Consider the following 21061-nt stretch of genomic DNA (forward strand, 5'->3'; position numbering starts at 1 on the left):
ATTTCTTTCTCTTGCCTGATTGCCCTAGCCAGAACTTCCAACACTATGTTGAATAGGAGTGGTGAGAGAGGGCATCCCTGTCTTGTGCCAGTTTTCAAAGGGAATTTTTCCAGTTTTTGCCCATTCAGTATGATATTAGCTGTGGGTTTGTCATAAATAGCTCTTATTATTTTGAGGTACGTTCCATCAATACCGAATTTATTGAGCGTTTTTAGCATGAAGGGCTATTGAATTTTGTCAAAAGCCTTTTCTGCATCTATTGAGATAATCATGTGGTTCTTGTCTTTGGTTCTGTTTATATGCTGGATTACGTTTATTGATTTGTATATGTTGAACCAGCCTTGCATCCCAGGGATGAAGCCCACTTGATCATGGTGGATAAGCTTTTTGATGTGCTGCTGAATCCGGTTTGCCAGTATTTTATTGAGGATTTTTGCATCGATGTTCATCAGGGATATTGGTCTAAAATTGTCTTTTTTTGTTGTGTCTCTGCCAGGCTTTGGTATCAGGATGATGTTGGCCTCATAAAAAGAGTTAGGGAGGATTCCCTCTTTTTCTATTGATTGGAATAGTTTCAGAAGGAATGGTACCAGCTCCTCCTTGTACCTCTGGTAGAATTCAGCTGTGAATCCATCTGGTCCTGGACTTTTTTTGGTGGGTAGGCTATTAATTATTGCCTCAATTTCAGAGCCTGCTATTGGTCTATTCAGGGATTCAACTTCTTCCTGGTTTAGTCTTGGAGAGTGTAAGTGTCCAGGAAATTATCCATTCTTCTAGATTTTCTAGTTGATTTGCGTAGAGGTGTTTATAGTATTCTCTGATGGTAGTTTGTATTTCTGTGGGGTCGGTGGTGATATCCCCTTTATCATTTTTTATTGCGTCTATTTGATTCCTCTCTCTTTTCTTCTTTATTAGTCTTGCTAGTGGCCTGTCAATTTTGTTGATCTTTTCAAAAAACCAACTCCTGGATTCATTGATTTTTTGGAGGGTTTTTTGTGTCTCTATCTCCTTCAGTTCTGCTCTGATCTTAGTTATTGCTTGCCTTCTGCTAGCTTTTGAATGTGTTTGCTCTTGCCTCTCTAGTTCTTTTAATTGTGATGTTAGAGTGTCAATTTTAGATCTTTCCTGCTTTCTCTTGTGGGCATTTAGTGCTATAAATTTCCCTCTACACACTGCTTTAAATGTGTCCCAGAGATTCTGGTATGTTGTATCTTTGTTCTCATTGGTTTCAAAGAACATCTTTATTCTGCTTTCATTTCGTTATGTACCCAGTAGTCATTCAGGAGCAGGTTGTTCAGTTTCCATGTAGTTGAGTGGTTTTGATTGAGTTTCTTAGTCCTGAGTTCTAGTTTGATTGCCCTGTGGTCTGAGAGACAGTTTGTTATAATTTCTGTTCTTTTACATTTGCTGAGGAGTGCTTTACTTCCAATTATGTGGTCAATTTTGGAATAAGTGTGATGTGGTGCTGAGAAGAATGTATATTCTGTTGATTTGGGGTGGAGAGTTCTATAGATGTCTATTAGGTCCGCTTGGTGCAGAGCTGAGTTCAATTCCTGGATATCCTTGTTAACTTTCTGTCTCATTGATCTGTCTAATGTTGACAGTGGAGTGTTGAAGTCTCCCATTATTATTGTATGGGAGTCTAAGTCTCTTTGTAAGTCTCTAAGGACTTGCTTTATGAATCTGGGTGCTCCTGTATTGGGTGCATATATATTTAGGATAGTTAGCTCTTCCTGTTGAATTGATCCCTTTACCATTATGTAATGGCCTTCTTTGTCTCTTTTGATCTTTGATGGTTTAAAGTCTGTTTTATCAGAGACTAGGATTGCAACCCCTGCTTTTTTTTGTTCTCCGTTTGCTTGGTAGATCTTCCTCCATCCCTTTATTTTGAGCCTATGTATGTCTCTGCATGTGAGATGGGTCTCCTGAATACAGCAGACTGATGGGTCTTGACTCTTTATCCAGTTTGCCAGTCTGTGTCTTTTAATTGGAGCATTTAGTCCATTTACATTTAAGGTTAATATTGTTATGTGTGAACTTGATCCTGCCATTATATATTAACTGGTTATTTTGCTCGTTAGTTGATGTAGTTTCTTCCTAGCCTCGATGGTCTTTACATTTTGGCATGTTTTTGCAATGGCTGGTACCGGTTGTTCCTTTCCATGTTTAGTGCTTCCTTCAGGGTCTCTTGTAAGGCAGGCCTGGTGGTGACAAAATCTCTAAGCATTTGCTTATCTGTAAAGGATTTTATTTCTCCTTCACTGATGAAACTTAGTTTGGCTGGATATGAAATTCTGGGTTGAAAATTCTTTTCTTTAAGAACGTTGAATATTGGCCCCCACTCTCTTCTGGCTTGTAGAGTTTCTGCCGAGAGATCTGCTGTTAGTCTGATGGGCTTCCTTTGTGGGTAACCCGACCTTTCTCTCTGGCTGCCCTTAAGATTTTTTCCTTCATTTCAACTTTGGTGAATCTGGCAATTATGTGTCTTGGAGTTGCTCTTCTAGAGGAGTATCTTTGTGGCGTTCTCTGTATTTCCTGAATTTGAATGTTGGCCTGCCCTACTAGGTTGGGGAAGTTCTCCTGGATGATATCCTGAAGAGTGTTTTCCAACTTGGTTCCATTTTCCCCCTCACTTTCAGGCACCCCAATCAGACGTAGATTTGGTCTGTTTACATAATCCCATACCTCTTGCAGGCTTTGTTCATTTCTTTTTCTTCTTTTTTCTTTTGGTTTCTCTTCTTGCTTCATTTCATTCCTTTGATCCTCAATCGCTGATACTCTTTCTTCCAGTTGATCGAGTCAGTTACTGAAGCTTGTGCATTTGTCACGTATTTCTCGTGTCATGGTTTTCATCTCTGTCATTTCATTTATGACCTTCTCTGCATTAATTAGTCTAGCTGTCAATTCTTCCACTCTTTTTTCAAGATTTTTAGTTTCTTTGCGCTGGGTATGTAATTCCTCCTTTAGCTCTGAGAAGTTTGATGGACTGAAGCCTTCTTCTCTCATCTCGTCAAAGTCATTCTCTGACCAGCTTTGATCCGTTGCTGGTGATGGGCTGCGCTCCTTTGCAGGAGGAGATGTGCTCTTATTTTTTGAATTTCCAGCTTTTCTGCCCTGCTTTTTCCCCATCTTTGTGGTTTTATCTGTCTCTGGTCTTTGATGATGGTGACGTACTGAGGGGGTTTTGGTATAGGTGTCCTTCCTGTTTGATAGTTTTCCTTCTGACAGTCAGGACCCTCAGCTGTAGGTCTGTTGGAGATTGCTTGAGGTCCACTCCAGACCCTGTTTGCCTGGGTATCAGCAGCAGAGGTTGCAGAAGATAGAATATTGCTGAACAGCGAGTGTACCTGTCTGATTCTTACTTTGGAAGCTTCCTCTCAGGGGTGTACTCCACCTTGTGAGGTGTGGGGTGTCAGACTGCCCCTGGTGGGGGATGTCTCCCAGTTAGGCTACTCAGGGGTCAGGGACCCGCTTGAGCAGGCAGTCTGTCCCTTCTCAGATCTCAACCTCCGTGTTGGGAGATCCACTGCTCTCTTCAAAGCTGTCAGACAGCGTCGTTTGCATCTGCAGAGGTTCTGCTGCTTTTTTGTTGTTGTTTTTTATCTGTGCCCTGTCCCCAGAGGTGGAGTCTACAGAGACAGGCATGTTTCCTTGAGCTGCTGTGAGCTCCACCCAGTTCGAGCTTCCCAGCGGCTTTGTTTACCTACTTAAGCCTCAGCAATGGCAGGCGCCCCTCCCCCAGCCTCACTGCTGCTTTGCGGTTAGATTGCAGACTGCTGTGTTAGCAATGAGGGAGGCTCCGTGGGCGTGGGACCCTCCCGGCCAGGTGTGGGATATATTCTCCTGGTGTGCCCGTTTGCTTAAAGCGCAGTATTGGGGTGGGAGTTACCCGATTTTCCAGGTGTTGTGTGTCTCAGTTCCCCTAATACTTCCAGTATTATGTTGAGCAGAAGTGGTGAAAGCAGGTATCCTTATGTTGTTCCTGACCTTAGAGGAAAAGCTTTCAACATTTCACTACTGAATATGATGTGAGCCACAGGCTTGCCATATGTGGTCTTTATTGTGTGGAGGTACCTTCTTTGATTCTACTTTGCTGAGAATTTTTATCATGAAAGGTTTTTGAATTTGTCAAATCCTTTTGTGTGTGTCTATGAAGATGACCAAATGATTTTTGCCCTTTGTTCTGTTAATATGGGGTATTATATTTATTAGTTTGCCTATGTTGAACCATCCTCAAATCCCAGGGGAAAATCTACTTGATTCTGATCCTTTGAAGAGCTGTTGAATTCAGTTTGCTAGTATTTTGTTGAGAATTTTGCATCTGTTCATCAGAGATATTGGGCTATAATTTTATTTCTAGTAGTGTCCTTATCTGGCCTTGTAAAATGAGTTTGGAAGTATTTTCTTTTCTTCAGGTTTTTGGAATAATTGAGGAGTATTGGTGTTTGTTCTTCTCTAAATATTTGGTAGAATTTAGAAGTGAAGTCATCAGGTCCTGGACTTTTCTTTAATGACTGACTTTCTATTACGGATTCAATCTCCATACTTATTGGGCTATTCAGGCTTTCCATTTCTTCATGATTAAGTCTTGGTAGGTTGTATGTGTCTAGAAATTTATCTGTTTCTCTTAGGTTATCCAATTATTTGGAATATAATTATTCACAATAGTCTCTTATGATTATTTGTATTTCTGTGGTGTCAACTGTAATGTCTCCTCTTCCATTTCTGATTTTACTGTCATCTTTTTTTTTTTTCCTCATTTGGTGAAAGGTTTAACAATCTTTTTATGGTTTTAAAAATCCAAGTACTTTCATTGTTCTTTTCTATTGTTTTTCTAGTATCTATTTCATTTATTTCTGCTCTGGTTTTTATTTCCTTTCTTCTCCTGACTTTGGGTTGAGTTTATTCTTCTAGTTCCCTGAAATGCATTGTTCAGATGGTTATTTGAGATTTTTTTTTGATATGGGCATTTATTGGTATAAACTTTTCTTTTATAACTTCTTTTGCTGCATCCCATAAATTTTGGTATGTTGTGTTTCCATTTTCATTTGTCTCAAGATATTTTTAAATTTCCTTCTTAATTTCTTCTTTGACTCAGTGGTTGTTCAGGAGCATATTGCTTAATTTCCACATATTTGTGATTTAAAAAAAAAATTCATCCTGTTTTTGACGTCTATTTTTATTCCACTGTGGTCAGAAAAGAAATCTGATATGAATCCAGTCTTCTAAAAGCTGCTAAGACTTGCTTTGTGGCCTAACCTATGATCTATCCTGGAGAATGTTCTGTGCATGACTGTTAGGTCCAATATGAGGTCCAAGCCCAATGTTTCCTTATTGATTTTCTGTCTGGATGATCTGTCTGCTGTTGAAAGCCAGGTATTGAAGCCCTCCTGCTGCTATCGTATTGCAGTCTATGTCTCCCTTCAGATTGATTATTATTGGCTTTACATATTTAGGTGGCCCAAAGTTGGGTGCATAGACTTTAAAATTGTAACATGCTCTTGATGAATGGACCCTTTTATTATTATGTAAGGACCACCTTTGTCTCTTTTTACAGTTATTGACTTAAAGTCTGTTTTGTCGGATATAAGGAGAGTCATTCTTGCTCTCTTTTGTTTCCATTTGCCTGAAATATCTTTTTCCATCCCTTCACTTCCAGTCTACCTAAACCATCTGCCAAGAAGTCCAGGAGAAGTCATGCACAGCAGTGCCTCAGCAGGTAGGTCCACCAACATGGTCCCAGCTGTGGACCTGAAAATTACCCTATGCCTTGGCACCAGCCCCCATCAGCTGTGGTTCCAGGTTAATTCTGCTCCCACAAAGACCCAGAGACAGACTCACCCATCTGAAACACCCAGAGGCTAGCAGTGGGTCTTGTTCCATAGCAGATGTTGACGGGACCCTCTCTTGGCTCTAGGCCCTCTCAGCTGTGAGCCCTCTTACCAACACAGGGGCCTGCTGGGAGACTCGCCAGTCTAGGCCACCGGGATAGGGTTGCTGGCCTCCATCCCATTGCAGAGCCTGAACAAGCCCTGAATGCTGACTCCAGCCCCACTCTACTGCCACCCAGGAGAAGTTCCAGTCACATAGGCAACTGCTGGAGTCTCACCCACCAGTCCCCCTGGGTGGAGCTTAATGAACTTGAACCCTTGCAGATCCTGACATAGCCCTGGGGCTTGGGTCTCGTCCTTCCTTCCAGGCTATGGTCTGGGAGAGTTCTGCCCAGCCAGGGTTCTGCCAGGAGACACACCATTCCGTCCCCGGAGTAGGCTTGCCAACCTCTTTCCTATGGTAGATCCTCAAAGGGCCTTGGACCTCAGTCCTGGCCCCTACTGCCTGCAGACTGAGAGTGGTTCTGTCCACCTGGGGACCCTGGAGGCATGCATCCAGCAGTGCCCCTGCAGGCTGACTTCTGACCTTGGTCCACGGTGGGTCTCCTCAAATGGCTCTTCTCAGCTATGACCTACAAGCAGGCCTGCCCACCCAGGAACCTGCTGGGAGATACGCCTGTCTGCGCTTCCCCATCCCCACCTTTTTTCTTTAATTAAAAAAAGTTTTCTTTTTTTTTTTTTTTAAAGTAAGAAGAGTCTTGTTATGTTGTCCAAACTGGTCTTAAACACCTGGGCTCAAGAGATCCTCCCACCTTGTCCTCCTAAAATGCTGGGATCGAAGGTATGAGCCACCATGGCCAACTTTTAACTTTTTTATTGTGGTAAAACACACACAACATAAAATGTACCATTAGTGATATTTAGTGAATTCCCCATGTTGTGCAACCATCACCTCTATATAGTCCCAGAACATTTTCATCACCCCAAAGGGAAGCCCCCTACCCATTAGCAGGCACTCCTCATTACCCCTCCCCTAAACCACCAATCTGCTTTCGATGGATTTGCCAGTTCTGACATTCCATATCAACGGAGTCATACAACATGTGGCCTTTGTGTCTGACTACTTTCACTGGAATAATGTTTTCAAGTAACCTACTGGAATGTTTATGTCTGTGGCAGGAATGACAGCATACTTTGGTCGGGGAGGCCGTGACCTCGCATGCTGTGATGGTAACCAAACGGTGACAAGGCCAAGGGGGCCACTATTTAAATACAGCAGACGGATGCCCCCCACAGGGAGCTCTTTGGTACCAAGCCTGATTTAGGGCCCAGAATTTGTAAACAACAGGGTCATTAGGGCTTTCAGTGATTTATCTCACTCTGAATGATTGTCTGATCTGTACGTTAACAAAATAATTTTCACAAATAAATGGTTGATTAAACAAAACACAGAAAGTTAACTCCTGGCCTCTTTTATACTGTTTTCACCTAATAATCCTTTAAAAATATTAGAATAATCTTTTTCTCCTGTTTAAATACATACATAGCATAATTGTAGCGTAGCATATTCAATTACCAGTAGGAGGCTGTGTGGTATTTGTAGAATTCTTTCAAGACACCTGAGCAAATAAACATGTGATGTAGTGTAATCACCACTTGAACATATTGTGCTTTGTCAGAGCTGTTATATTTATACATACAGCCACATCTTCAGTTCCAATGACATAGTTAACATGCTGGTGGCACAGGTTAGGAACTTGAACTATTGCTTTCTCTAGGATAAGAATCCTTGGTTTTTAAAAATCCATGTCACTTTTCCTTGATTTTATTTTTTACCACTTAGGAATGTTGCTTATTCATTAGTTTCTGGAGCTCTTGGATTATTCTTTTGACATTTAATCCATTTCTAGAAGCTCCAAGAGTCGCTTCATTGAAAGGAAAAACAAGAACAAAGTTGCCTGCTTGGAGATCTGGAGCTTTGCCGTGGTCTGAGAGGACACGCGGGGAGGTCTTGGTCTTGGAGGAGTGCGACTGGAAGAGGGACGCGTAGGGCATGAGTGTCTTGTGAGGCGTGTGTCTGCTCTGTATCTTGGGCTTGCTTTGTGCCATCTCCTTTGTTGACAGATGAAAATCCTCCTGCCCACTCATCTCTCCTTCCAGCTGGGAGGCAGGTGCAGCTTTAGGATGCACACTCACAGCTTTCTCCACCACAGAGTCATCCTTGTTGTACATTCTGCTTGTGAATGAAAGAGACTCATAAGGAAGACAGTAATGAGCATCAAGCCCACCTCTGTCACTTTTTGCAGCGTCGATGTTGGAATTTCTATGTGTGGCGTTACTGGCTTCTCTCCCCTCATTTCTTAGACCGTTTAAGTAAATCAGGTCAATAATATCGTGGACAAGTTTTCTCTTCAACACATCTGTTGAACAATCCAAGGTCAAGTCTGGGCTGCAGTTGACCTCTAAAAGCCATGGTTTCAAGCTGTCGTCAATCAAAACATCAAACCCAAAGAGCTCAAAGCAATTGGCAGCAAAGGGGACGGATGGCGCAATGGCGAGAATGGTGAGAATAACCATGCGGTGGATTTTCTTCCACAAAAGCAGATCGTCCACATCCCAGCTACGGAGGTAGGAAAAGAATCTGCTGAGCGTCCACTTACAACCATGACCAATCACTTCTTTGATCTTCTCATAAGAGGCCCCGGATTTATTAATGCTGCTGTTGGTCAAATGGGCGTAATTGTTTTGCAAGTTACTGAGGTCAAACTTTTCCGTGGCAAACCGAACCAACCCTTCCTGATAAACATAAATGGTCAAAGGCTTAAAGCCGGTAACACAAACATAGATGCGGAGATCACACTTATATCTGCCAATAAGTAAAGGGTTGGAGATATATTTCTGCACTATGTACATATCATCAACAATGAAGTCTTTGAAGTCACTGAAAATTAGTATCCCCCTCCCACGAGATAACTCAGCAGGCTTGCAAATCCAATAGCTACGCTTGGTGCCCAGCATCTGCCTCTCCTGAAAGTATTCAGCCACAAACTTGGTGTAGTCATTGGGCATGACGAAGGTCAGGGGGATGAACTGGTACAGGGAAGTGCTGTACATCCTCCTCATATGCTTCAGGTGTTTGGCCAAACAGTCTTTCCTGGTAAGCTTGGTGGTTCCAGGGTGGTGGTTTAGCTGCTGCCACGGTTTAACATTGATGTGTTCGGTCATTCGGAAAGAGGACGTCCTCCAGTACAAGTTCCAGTCCTCCGCGTTCTGCTCCTGCTCGTCAAACTTATTCCACCCCCGCTCCAGGAGGACGCTTTGCACCACAGCCGGGGTGGTCTCATCAACACGAAAAACCAGTGGCTTCAAGAGGGCCCCTGAAGGTTCATCTTCCTCCATCAAATGAGGTTTCCTTTTCTAAGAATGGATCATTGAGAAAGGTTAGGAGAGTGGTCAAGACCATAACCCAGTAGATTTTTCTGATGAAAGCATGCACCTAGTGCTGCCAGCTGTCCTGCCTGCCCACCCTCCACTGTGCAGTCTCACCGGACACCCATGTCTCTTCACTGATGCACCCATCTCTGCTCCCTTTATTAGAATAAATCCATCTTGTCCTGTATACAACATATTGTATACATAGTATTGTATACAACGATAATATCTTATGTACTATGCAAACAATAAAATCTGTATTCTTCAGATTTTACCCTGCTATTGCATTGTGTTAGTAACATGTTAAAAATGTTTGCAAATACTGCATCAGACTTTTGAGGACTGAGTCCCTGCAGAACCATATCTGCGGCATATCCTGTTGGCCTAAATGTTGAGCATGATTAAGAACAAAACACGAATGTCAACTTTTATTTAGTTAAATGAATTCAAGTATGTTACAAGAGGTGTGAAACAATGATGTCATAACATTAGTAAGAGTTCTATTGGCCTGAGAAATTTAAGAAGGCCAGGCATCTACCGTGGTTCCCCAAGCACCCTCTTGACCCGTCAGGCCCACTGGAGGGGTTTCGGTGCGCAGAGGCTTACGTCACTCAAATAAGTGGTTATTAGTGAGAAAGAGAGTCGTAAAGAACAACTTAAGTTTTTAAAACCTATTCAGTTAAAATAATAATGTGGAGATTTTGCCTCACATTTTAAAAGATAAAATGCAGATTTGAAATATTCTTTTGAACTTCAAAGAAGGAAAGCAGAATAATTCTTAACAAGATCATAACTGATGGTGAAGTCTGATGTTTCATTAAGATCTAGAGAAAAGGTAAAAAATGTCAAAGCCTCTTGGTAAAAATGTACGCATTTCAAAGTCCTGAGACAATGTGCCCATCAAAATTTTCAAGTTAAGGTGATTTTGATTTGTATTGTTCATGCAAAATTGATCACATAATGATATAAATAACTTACTTGGCAGAAATTTATAGTACTTGAAAATTTCTGATTGATATAAAAAGCATGTTTTGACAGATGCTGTACTTTCAGTGAAGGTTTCACAAGAAAGGAAGGAGGGAGGAAGGGAAGAAAGGAAGGAGGATATGAGGGAACGAAAGAGTAGAAAAGGAGGAAGGAGAGAGGGCAGGAAGGAGGAAGGAAAGGAAGGAGAGGAGGAAAGAAAAAGAAAAAGGAAGAGGGGAGGGGAAAGAAGGAAGAAAGGAAGGAGGGAAGGAAGGAAGGAAGGAATGAAGGGAGGGAGGGAGGGAGGAAGGAAGAAACTACTTGGCTTGCCCACCCACCTTTTTCTCCAGCGTTGATATTGGGCGGCCTTGCCAGGGAGGGATGGAGACACCTGCTTCCTGTAACCTTGCTCCCAGGCCTGCAGGCAGCTGCTCAGTGTAGTTTGCCTCGGATGGAACGTTAAGGATACAGGCTGGGGTGGTGGTTCTCAAAGATCTGTGAACAAAGCAGCATCAGCAATGAACACACAGCTCTCCAGTGTTGCTGTTGCTTTGACAAGGAATATACAGAATTGATCAATCCATCATGGTTATTAAAATTCAATCATCCCAGTTTACAGTAATGCTTTCAAACTCTTTTCCATGCTATTAACAAGTGTTTCAAGCAGAGTGTGTGTGTGTGTGACTATGTTGTGCCTGTTGAGTGTGTTTGTTGTTTCTGTGTTGTCTGTGCGTGTTGTGTGTATTGTGTGTCACATGTGGTATGTGTTGTGTGTATGTTATGTGTTGTGAGTGTATTGTGTGTTGCATATGGCATGCATGTGTGTCATGTGTGTTGTGTTGCATCTAGCATGTATGTGTGCTGTGTGTTGTGTGTATGTTGTATGAGTAGTGTGTGTTGCTTGTGATGTATTTATGTTGTGTGTGTTGTGTGTTACATGTGGTATGCATAAGTTTGTGTGTTGTATGTGCTGTGTGTTTATGTTGTGTGTATATTGTGTATTGTGTTGTATGCATCGTGTGTGTGTCATGTGTTGTATGTGGTGTGTGTTATATTTGTGCTATTTGTTGTATGTTTTATGTTGTATATGAGTGTGTGTTGTATTGCATGTGGTGTGTTGTATGTGCTATGTCTGCTGTGTGTGTATATGTGAATGTGTATTGTGTGTTATATGTGGTATGTATGTGTGTTGTGTGTTTCATGTGTTGTGTGTGTTGTATGTGCTGTGTGTGTATGTTGTGTGTTGTGTGTATGCTGCTTATATTGTGTGTAAGTTTTGTGTTGTGTGTGTGTTGTGTTGCATGTGGTATATATGTGTATGTTGTGTGTATGCTGCTTATATTGTGTGTATGTTTTGTGTTGTGTGTGTGTTGTGGGTATGTGCTATGTGTATGTTATGCATGTGTTGTGTGTGTGGTGCGTTGTATGTCTGTGTGTTGTATGTTGTGTGTGTTATCTATGTGTGTATTGTGTGTGTGCTGTGTGTGTATGTGTGTGCATGTGTGGGTAGGAGGAAATCCAGAGTGGAATAACCATGGATATTGGATTAAACGAAGTTAAAAATGCTTTTTTTCTATCACCAAGAATTACGCTGTTTTCCAAACTTATCTGATCACAGCTCCCTCTGGAATCTTGTGGAAGCTCGGTCGCCATTTCACAAACCAATGTGGGGACACCGCGCCAGACTGCAGACTGAATGTTGTGCAGTGTCTGGCACCCCCACCTTTTCCTATCCTTGAGAACGTCACATCAGAGGCTCTAGAGGCCTGGCGCGCCCTGGCCTGAGCCCTGCTTCCCCTGGAATTGGCTCTTGGGGCCCAGCCTGGCCCCTGCAGGTTCCATGGTGCCTGGTCAGTGAGTGTCCGTCCCAGACAGGGCGGGTCTGCAAACCTCAGTTCCTTCTCTACACAGCAGCAAGAGGAGTGGCCGGCCCTCCCTGGAGTAGTTCATGAGGCTTTGCCCCTTCCCAGGGCTGCCCAGACAAGCCATGCTGGGTTGGGGACCCCATTTCGACTATACATCCGCCTTCCCATTGGAGTGTCCTCCAGAGAGCAACGCGTACTCAAGAACTTTTTCTTCTCAAAGTCCTTTTGGAACTACTGCAGATGTCTTGTATCCTGCCTTTCTCAGATGAAGATGCTGACCACGGCCAGTGGTTGGTTTGTGTGGGGGAAGCATGTGCAGTTTGTTAAAGTCAGCTGGGACACATCTGCAGCCCCTGGCACGGGAGGGAGAGCCAGGACCTTGCCCTGTGGCTGTGAAGAGGGCCGGGGTGCGGGCTGCGGTGTGGGTCAGTGTGTGGCCTGCTTGGCCATCATCCCAGGGTGGGGGACAGAGGTGGGAAGGAGACCCCCGAGGCCCACACAAAGGGGAGGAAATGCTTCTTTTCAGTTAAATGGCTCCACCTCCCACTTCTGAAGGAAGCAAGTGCTGTTTTTAAAGCTGCCTGAGGATGTTCCATCACCCTAGCTGTAGTGGTGGAGTCTGCCTGTTGGGTAGAGACTGCCTGTTTAGAACAAACAAGACCACAACCTCTTCAGTGCAATTTTTAGCTCTGCAACAGTGATGCTGAGCCCCTGTTCTGGAACAGGGCAGCTGAGCCAATGAGCAAAACCACTGTCTTGTCTCAGAGGGACTCTTGTCCCTATGGTAACAGGACAGCTCTCCCTGCAGATTTTCTTCCTTGGTCTGTGCTGAGGGGACAAAGTTCCCATCGCTGCGAAGGAGGATGGGGATGAGCAATGCCACCCACGACTCATGGCAGGGAATTGATTTAATTATATGCTTAATTTATATGCTAAATAGTGTATTATTAATACCGAATACAGATTAGTATACAACAGTAATATCTTATATACTACACCAAATATAGAACACAGTGATAACAGTTAATGAGATATATTAATATTACATCATAATTATGTATTATTATTTCTTCTTTCAGTGAAGGGGGCTGGCTGGCGAGGATGTGGAGAAAAGGGGACTCTTATACACTGTTGGTGGGAATGAAAAGCAGTACAGCCACTGTGGAGAGCAGCATGGAGCCCCCTCATAAATTACAAACAGAACCCCCCATGATCCTGCAGCTCCCCCCAACACTGGGCATCTGTCGGAAGGAAAGGAAACAGTTCATCCAAGAGGCATCTGTACCCCGTGTTTACTGCAGTACAGTCACAATAGCCAAGACCTGGAATCTACCCAGGGGTCCATTCAGGGACAGATGGATACGGGAAATGTGGTATCTGCTCTATTGAGTTTAGTCTAATGCTGCCTCCTTATAAGTTGGGTCTAAAGGATTCTTCATACACAGGGAGCTGTCAGCCAAGGGCAGGGTAAACAGACTGTAGCCCACTCTTGTACTAATCAACAAGCAGTGACTAGCACACTACTAATCAGCCAATTGCAGGTGGTCGACTGCTCAAACCATGTTCAAAAAAGGCAAACCCCGTGCTGTAACGACCAGGAGGTTCTGTACCTCACTTCCATTTTCCACGCCTCACTTTCCTTTTTCTCTGCATGATTTCTCATCCACCCGGACACAGTATGGGGTCTTTGAACCTATTCTGGTTTGGTGACTGCCAAATTCGTGAATAGTTCTTGCTTAGTTAAACTCTGTTACATTTAGTTTATCTAAGGTTTTTCTTTTAACAATGGAATACTATCGTTAAAAGAAAAACTTCAGCCAAATTAAATGTAACAGAGTTTAGTTGAGCAACGAACAATTCACGAATTGCACACCTTTCAGAATCACAGCAGATTCAGAGAGACACCAGGGGTGCCTCGTCGTCAGAACAAATTTAGAGATATAAAAAGTAAAGCAATGTATAGAAATCAGGAGTGAGGTATAGAAACAGCTGGATTAGTTACAGGTTGGTGTTTGCCTTATTTGAACACAGTTTGAACACTCAGCAATGTGTGAGTGGTTGAAGTGCGGCTGCTAGGATTGGCCAGGACTCAGCGACTGTTACAGGTGCACACTGCTAAGTTGGGGTTGCAATCTTGTCTACCTATTAAGTTGGGTTACGGTTCATCCACAAGGACTCAAATATAGAAGTACAGAGCCCTTATCAGGCCATATTTACTTCACTTTATCACTATTCAGCCTCAAAACAGCATGAAATCCTGTCATTCATGTCATCATGGATGGAACTAGAGAACATTATGTAAAGTGAAATAAGCTGAGAACAGAAAGTTAAACATCACGTGTTCTTACTCCTATATAGAAGCTTAAAAAAATGTATCTAATTGAAGTAACAAGCACAACAGAGGATTCTAGAGGCTGGGAAGGCTAGGAGAAGGGGGCATAGGGAGACATATTTTAAAGCACACAAAATCACAGTCACACAGGAGGAAGGAGTCCTAGTGCTCTATGCCACTGCAGGGTGACCAGGGTTAACAGTAGTATTATACATAATAGTTTCAAATAGCTGGAAGGACAATATTGAACATCCCCACCACAGGAAATGATAAATATTTGAGACAATGGATACGCTAATTACTCTGATCAGATCGCTGTACAATATATGTGACAAAACTTCACTAGGTACCCTATGAATATATACAATTATTTTTCAGTTAATAAAATAAAATAATGAAAATAAAGAGAAAATGACACTCATTTGTACTGAATAGCTCTTAGAAAGCGAACTTGTGCAGGAACAGGAAGGGCGTTGGTACACAACAGCCTCGTCCTGTGTTCTCCCAGCACACCCGGGGAGCGACTGGGTCCTGCTGGACAAGGAGTTGAGCTGCAGGCTTGCCTAGTGGGGTGCTGTCGAGCTCGTGCTGCAGTGTTGCGCACTGCAGAAGGGATCATGGGAATGCCTCTGCTGCCCTCCAGGGTCTCTGGCTGAGCCTCCATCCCAAACGTCCTCCCTCACTGTCCATTTTGGTCCTGAGGCCTGTGTGATTTGGGAAATGTCCATTGGCTGCCTTGCTGGCTGAAATACCAGGCCAGGGCTGTCTTTTTGATCTGTGTTCCTGGACATGGTGCCCTCAAGTTTGTGGAATAAATGAATGAACTAACACACCAGAATGCAGGGAGGGAGGGTAACAAGGGGCTACATCTTTTCCTTCACATTAATGGAATAAAACATGTTGTATATTGTTTTCTTTTCTTTCTTTGTGTGTGTGTGTGTGTGTGAGAGAGAGATGGATTTTTGCTCTTGTCCCCTAGGCTGGAGTACAATGGCGCACTCGGCTCACTGCAACCTCTGCCTCCCTGGTTCAAGCGATTCTCCTGCCTCAGCCTCTCAAGTAACTGGGATTACAGGTGGGCACCACCATGCCTGGATAATATGTTTTGTACTTTTAGTAGAGACGGGGCTTCATCATGTCAATCAGACTGGTCTCAAACTCCTGACCTCAGGTGATCCACCTGCCTCAGTCTCCCAAAGTGCTGGGACTACAGAAATGAGCCACCGCACCTGGCCAGTACATTGTTTTTATTTAAACCATTGAAAAACTATACTGAGTATAAGTAATATAGATACACAATTCCCATTCCATTGCTCATTTCTGCCTAAAATTCTTCCTCCATTTTTATAACATCTTTTTTCTAGGTTGGAAGCCAGGAGATTTATGGCTAACTTAACCCTCTTGGCTCTGAACCCAAAATTCAGTGGAATATCTACTCCCAATGAAAACAAACATCACTAACCTGACATTTGAACAAATAAAGTAAGTTCTACACTTTTACTCTCAGTGCTTAAATCAGTGTGTGTGTGCACGTGTGCACATGTGTGCATATGACATCTGAGTGTATGTACATATATATACATGGAAACATTTATATAATATAAAATATGCCTTTGAATATTTGGTCTTCTAGCCTATGATCCATCAGATGTGCTGGTGGGAAATTGGTGAGATGGTGCTGAACCAGACAAGAACAACCACTAGCATAATCAAATTCACGAAAGATACAAATAACACATAAAACTACAGTGGTCTAGGGCACTTGATTGCAGAGGCTGGGTCCTGGGTAGGCCCTGAAGGCATCCATTTATATTAGCCAAAGTTTATAATCAATAATTAAAATTATCTAGAGAATATTAAATTAGGTTCACAGTACTCAGATTTAAAAGACAAAGGGACATGTAATATGATACAAATTACTATACAAATATACAAATATATTACAACAAAAATATAACGTGAAATATGAATTATTTCACAGTATTTGCCACTTATTTGGGGCAGAAGCTGGAACACATGTCAATATAACCAACCCAGTCTTAACCCTGAGCATAGACAGAACAGCCCAATTCAAACAGCTCTCCAGGCCTACAAGCTTTATCTGAAAAGAAGTCATCCAATATAATCTCAAAATTTTGACAAACCGTATTTGAGTTTTCAGGGCCTCAGTGAGGGTTTTCAGCCTCACTGGGAAGTCACACTGTTGAGTCATGATAGTCTCTGAAGTGGTAAAAGTGTAGTTTTGCTAATAATATGTAAACTACCAAGGAGCTTTCTGATTATATCAGCAACGTCACGATCTCCACCTGGCACCGCCAAAAGCTTCCTGAGGTGGGAGCCTGTGTTTCAGGTGTGGCCCGTGGGAGGGGTTCTGTGAGCAGGTCCTTAAGGAGGCTGGGGCCACAGAGAGAGGGTTGGGCCTTTTGAACTGCAGACGCTGAAAGTGCTCTTTTGTCAATGAGACCTACTATATAAAGATTCCCTGCCTGGGAATCCCAGGAGAGTGCAGTCAGACTTCCACATAGAAGCTTCCAGAAGGCAAGTAGAGCACATCTGAGCTATTCCCCCAACCAGTGTCCTGGAAGGGAGGTGGGAGTGCACGCCCAGACAGTGGAGGCCCTTGTGCCCGTTTCCATAAGTAGGGAAAGCCCTGCCCAGAATCTCACTATCACTGGTGAAGAACCCAGTACCAAGCTCAGAGGATGTAAACGCCGGGATCCTGGAGATTCGTTGCCACATCACAGCCTACAAGAGCAGGCACTGTAGGCGAATGTTCTGTTTGTGTATGTCAGACTCCGTTACTGTGAAATGCCACCTGCTGAAAACTTCTAAGGTCAGAGTCCTCACCTGGAAGGAAAATACCACCCACCATTCAGTGCTGAGCCACCATTTAACCCAACTGCATACACACCTAGAACAAGGAAGCACATACGGCATCTTCCACCATGCAGCCAACAGAGAGTCACTTTGAAGCCAGCACAGCTCTTCCCTCTTCAAGGGCTAGAACAGTCAATGTCATCAGGGCACAGACAGCATTCTAATGAGCAGGAGCAATGCAGTTTCTTAGGGGCCACAGCCTCCTGGCATAGGAAGGGGGAAGAGCCCCCCTTTTCCATACCTTGATGATATTCCTGGGTGTATGGGGTCCCATGGCAAAGAAGTCAGCCAAAAATAATGTATTCCATCACTGCAGGAATCCTGATACCTACGTGAGGACCCACTGGTTTGCCCGGAAGACTGAGGGACAGCAGGATACAGTAGGAGAGAGCGGCTCCCAGGGACAGCAGCCTCCTTAGCCAACAGCTCCTAGTTTTGCTGCTTTCTTCTGTCCAAGACAGACTCTACAAAAATAACTAAGAGTCTTTTTCTTCACATTTTATCTTTTTGGCACATTCGCTACTTAAAGGACAGACAGCCCCGGAGCAACTTTCCATTTGACCCAGGATCCAGCTGAAGTGTTAAACCATGTGATTCAACACCAAGAATTTCAGTTGTCATCGAACTGAAATGAGGAGAAAATATTTTGGGGTCAAGGAGAGGGGCCCTTCTTAAGTGACCTTGATACTAGATACTGTAAAAGGAGTTTTCACCACCATAGAGAACCGAAGAAGACATGGGCCAATGAATAGGCAATGCTGGTCTTTGTTTCTTTCATATGCAAGAGATAGAAAGAAAACTGTACATTTTTATATAAAAAGACCTATACTTTTAGGATTTCAGAGATTAATTACAAAAGCATTTCCCTGCTTTACTTGGAATTCCTGGAGATTCACCATACATAACCTGTATGTTTCCATGTCTCTTGTGCAAATATGGTTTCCTTCACTTTTTAACTGTTAGTAGCCACTCATGTAGCCAAGCCATAAATATGTAAAAACCTATATGTCATCTTGGTGTGAATGTAAAATTCATACACACAGCTGTTGTTCTACACAGCTTAGCACAGTGAGTTCCAAATTTAGAAGTGAGTTGTTGTAAAAGGAAAATAAATCTCAGGACCCCAAACCCACTAACCCAAAGGGAAAAGTCAAGCCGGAAAGTGCATCAGGCAAACCTGCCTCCTATTTTACTCCTAAATAAGATGGCTGCAAAGATGAAAAAGCTACATACAGACCTCCCTCACAAGGGAATTCCTGGTGGGCTCCAATGTCTTTACCCAAGAACAGCTCTGCTGAATTTCACCCTGGCAATGTGAAATGACAGCTCATCTTCACAGGCACGGGACAAAGGACAGAACTCAAAGTCATCCCTCCACTTGCCTGAGGCAAATGCATAGCTGATGGCATCCTCTGTCCCATGTTTATCTCATCTTATGTAAAAATGAAGTTTCACTGAGGAAGACAAATGCTAAGCGACTGCTCCTCTCCCCGCCCCACTTATAAAATGTATATTCAGTGGATGCTGACCAAAGATTCAAAAAATTGCAACTGCTTCCCTCTTATCGACTCTCCTTTTTTTTTTTTTTTTTTCTTCCTCTTTCCCACAATACCCACTCTTTTCCCTTTACTTCGTAAGGTCCCCAGATCCTCTTCAGGGGAAAAAGCATAAGCCACGGCCTTTTCCTGTGGTTCTGTGTTCTTTTTTCTGGGTGCGTCCTTAACCTTGGCACATAAACTTCTTAAATGATTTAGATTTGCCTTGGCCAATTTCTTTGATTTACATTGTCTACCAGGGGTGTCCAGGCTTTTGGCTTCCCTGACCACATTGGAAGAAGAAGAATTGTCTTGGGCCACACATAAAATACACTCACACTAACAACAGCTGATGAGCTAAAAACAAAAAACATAATCACAAAAAACTCATGATGTTTTAAGAAAGTTTACAAATTTGGGTTGGGTCACATTCAAAGCTCTCCTGGGTTACATGAGACCCGAGGGCTTCGGGTTGGACAAGCTTGGTGCAGACGCACAAAATATCCCACCTTTATTGGGTGGGAACAAGCAGTAGCCGCAAGGCTTGTGCAGGATTGTTCTAGGTCAGTGAAGAAATTTGTGGAGATCAATCACCCTCAAGCACTTGAACTGTAAATGGTCAACATCCTGCCGGCCACCTATCCTGATGCGTAGTTGACAGCTGTGGCTTACGGTTTATATGGAATGTAGAATGCTTCTCACCCCAATTATAGGTGAGACAGTCCTGTTTTCTGAGTTGATCAACTTAAAAAAACTTCCTACATAAATGTTCTTTTGAATAAAAATTTGTATCACTTGAAACAAAAAATAATTATTTTATTATCAAACCAGAGACCATGCACTATTTTTTCTGTTAATTAACAGGAAAGTTCTGTTTTCTTAAGAAAGTTCTAAGGTCACAGAGGTCAAACCGTCCCATGTGTATGCTCAGCCCCGAGACACCCAGAGTAGCCTCCTTTCCAACAAACCTGGGGTAGACTGAGCTGCTTGAAATGCAAACGCCATCACTAGCCCAAGTTGGGAGAACTGACTTTGCCCCTTTGCAGATGGGAGATGTGCAGGTGTGGTCTCTTCCCTCACCGTGACCTCTGCCTGCGGGGTGGAGGCCACAGGCCGGCATGCACTCAGGGCCTTACACCCATCCTCGGTCACTGTTAGGCCTGTCACATTCCGCTTCCCGCTCGCGTGTGACAACAGGAGCCCAGTGCTTCAGCCCACCCTCCTCAGCCTCAGAGGCCTCCAGAGCCCCTGAGTTTCTGCCGATGGAAGCCCACCTCTGCCAGGAAGCCCAGCATGAATGCCCACTCCTCCTCGAAGCCCTTCCTTTCCCCCACTGGGGGGATTCTCTTTTCCCCATATGGGGTCCACACCACTTCACACCAACCCTATGGAAAAAATTGTACTCGGCCCTAAATTACAGCCATGTGTGTTTCCCAGATGATCCTCTTCAGTCTCATAACCCTAGCATCTGTCATAGTTCCCAGAACACAGCGGCCATTCAATCGACTCTGAACTCAGTTGAATTTCCTGTACCCACTATGGGATGCATTTCACGTACACTCCCCTCCTTTGGTAACTTCAGTCTCAGAATTGGGTCTACTTCATGCCCTCTTATATAACTGGCACCTCAGCCCGCAGGAGGCACTGGACACCATACGAACTTTTTGGATTGGAAATTACCTGACTTCACACAACCCTGGACTGCTTTTCCTTTGAGGGAGTGTGAAGGGCTGACTACCAGTTGCCCCGGGGTTCCCAATGCACACTCGCTGCTCCTAGCGACCCTGGCCCCTGTGCTCTCAGGAAGGGGCTGGTCCTGAGACAATGGTGTGTGTGGGGCCACCCTCCCATCCTGCATGTCACCTCCTAGACTTACCCCAGCACCTGGTTTGGTGTGGAGGAACACAGGTCAGGCCTTCTCACTGGGTGCTGGTTCTGAGGGTGGCTTCTGTGGGTTTCTGTGCAGCAGCTGCAGCGCCCAACTGAAATGAGCGGGAGGCTGGAGGGAGTGCTGGTTGCCTGATGATGCAGGGCCTGCTCTCCTCACAAAGGGGAGGCCAGTCATGGATTCAGGGCGGGGCCCAGAGTGTCAGGACCCCTTAGGGACAGGGACCCAGGCTTCATCACACCTTCCTTCCTCCAAGCTTCAGAGTTCTCTCTCTGCCCCAGTGGGCCTTTTGCCAGTCCCCATGCCTGAGGCCTCACAGGGCAACGCATAGAGGG

At 43.8% G+C, this 21061-nt stretch overlaps 1 protein-coding gene across 1 annotated transcript; it reads right to left on the reverse strand.

Annotated features, from left to right (window-relative positions):
- Positions 1-7464: 7464 nt before the first annotated feature.
- On the reverse strand, positions 7465-20847 carry TTLL2 (tubulin tyrosine ligase like 2). Its single transcript, XM_033234229.1, has 3 exons — positions 20715-20847; positions 10568-10724; positions 7465-9248 (listed from the first exon to the last, which is right to left on the reverse strand). The coding sequence occupies exon 3, from the start codon at positions 9228-9230 to the stop codon at positions 7671-7673; it is 1560 nt and encodes a 519-aa protein (XP_033090120.1). The 5' UTR covers positions 9231-9248; positions 10568-10724; positions 20715-20847; the 3' UTR covers positions 7465-7670.
- Between the last annotated feature and the right edge of the window lie 214 nt (positions 20848-21061).

Source organism: Trachypithecus francoisi, unplaced genomic scaffold (assembly GCF_009764315.1).
Source record: "Trachypithecus francoisi isolate TF-2019V2 unplaced genomic scaffold, Tfra_2.0 Lachesis_group15, whole genome shotgun sequence".
In the NCBI taxonomy this organism is placed as follows: Eukaryota; Metazoa; Chordata; class Mammalia; order Primates; family Cercopithecidae; genus Trachypithecus; species Trachypithecus francoisi.

Coding starts and splice junctions, on each gene's coding strand:
- TTLL2 (XM_033234229.1), bottom strand. CDS start 9,230: ATGGAGGAAGATGAACCTTCAGGGGCCCTCTTGAAGCCACTGGTTTTT.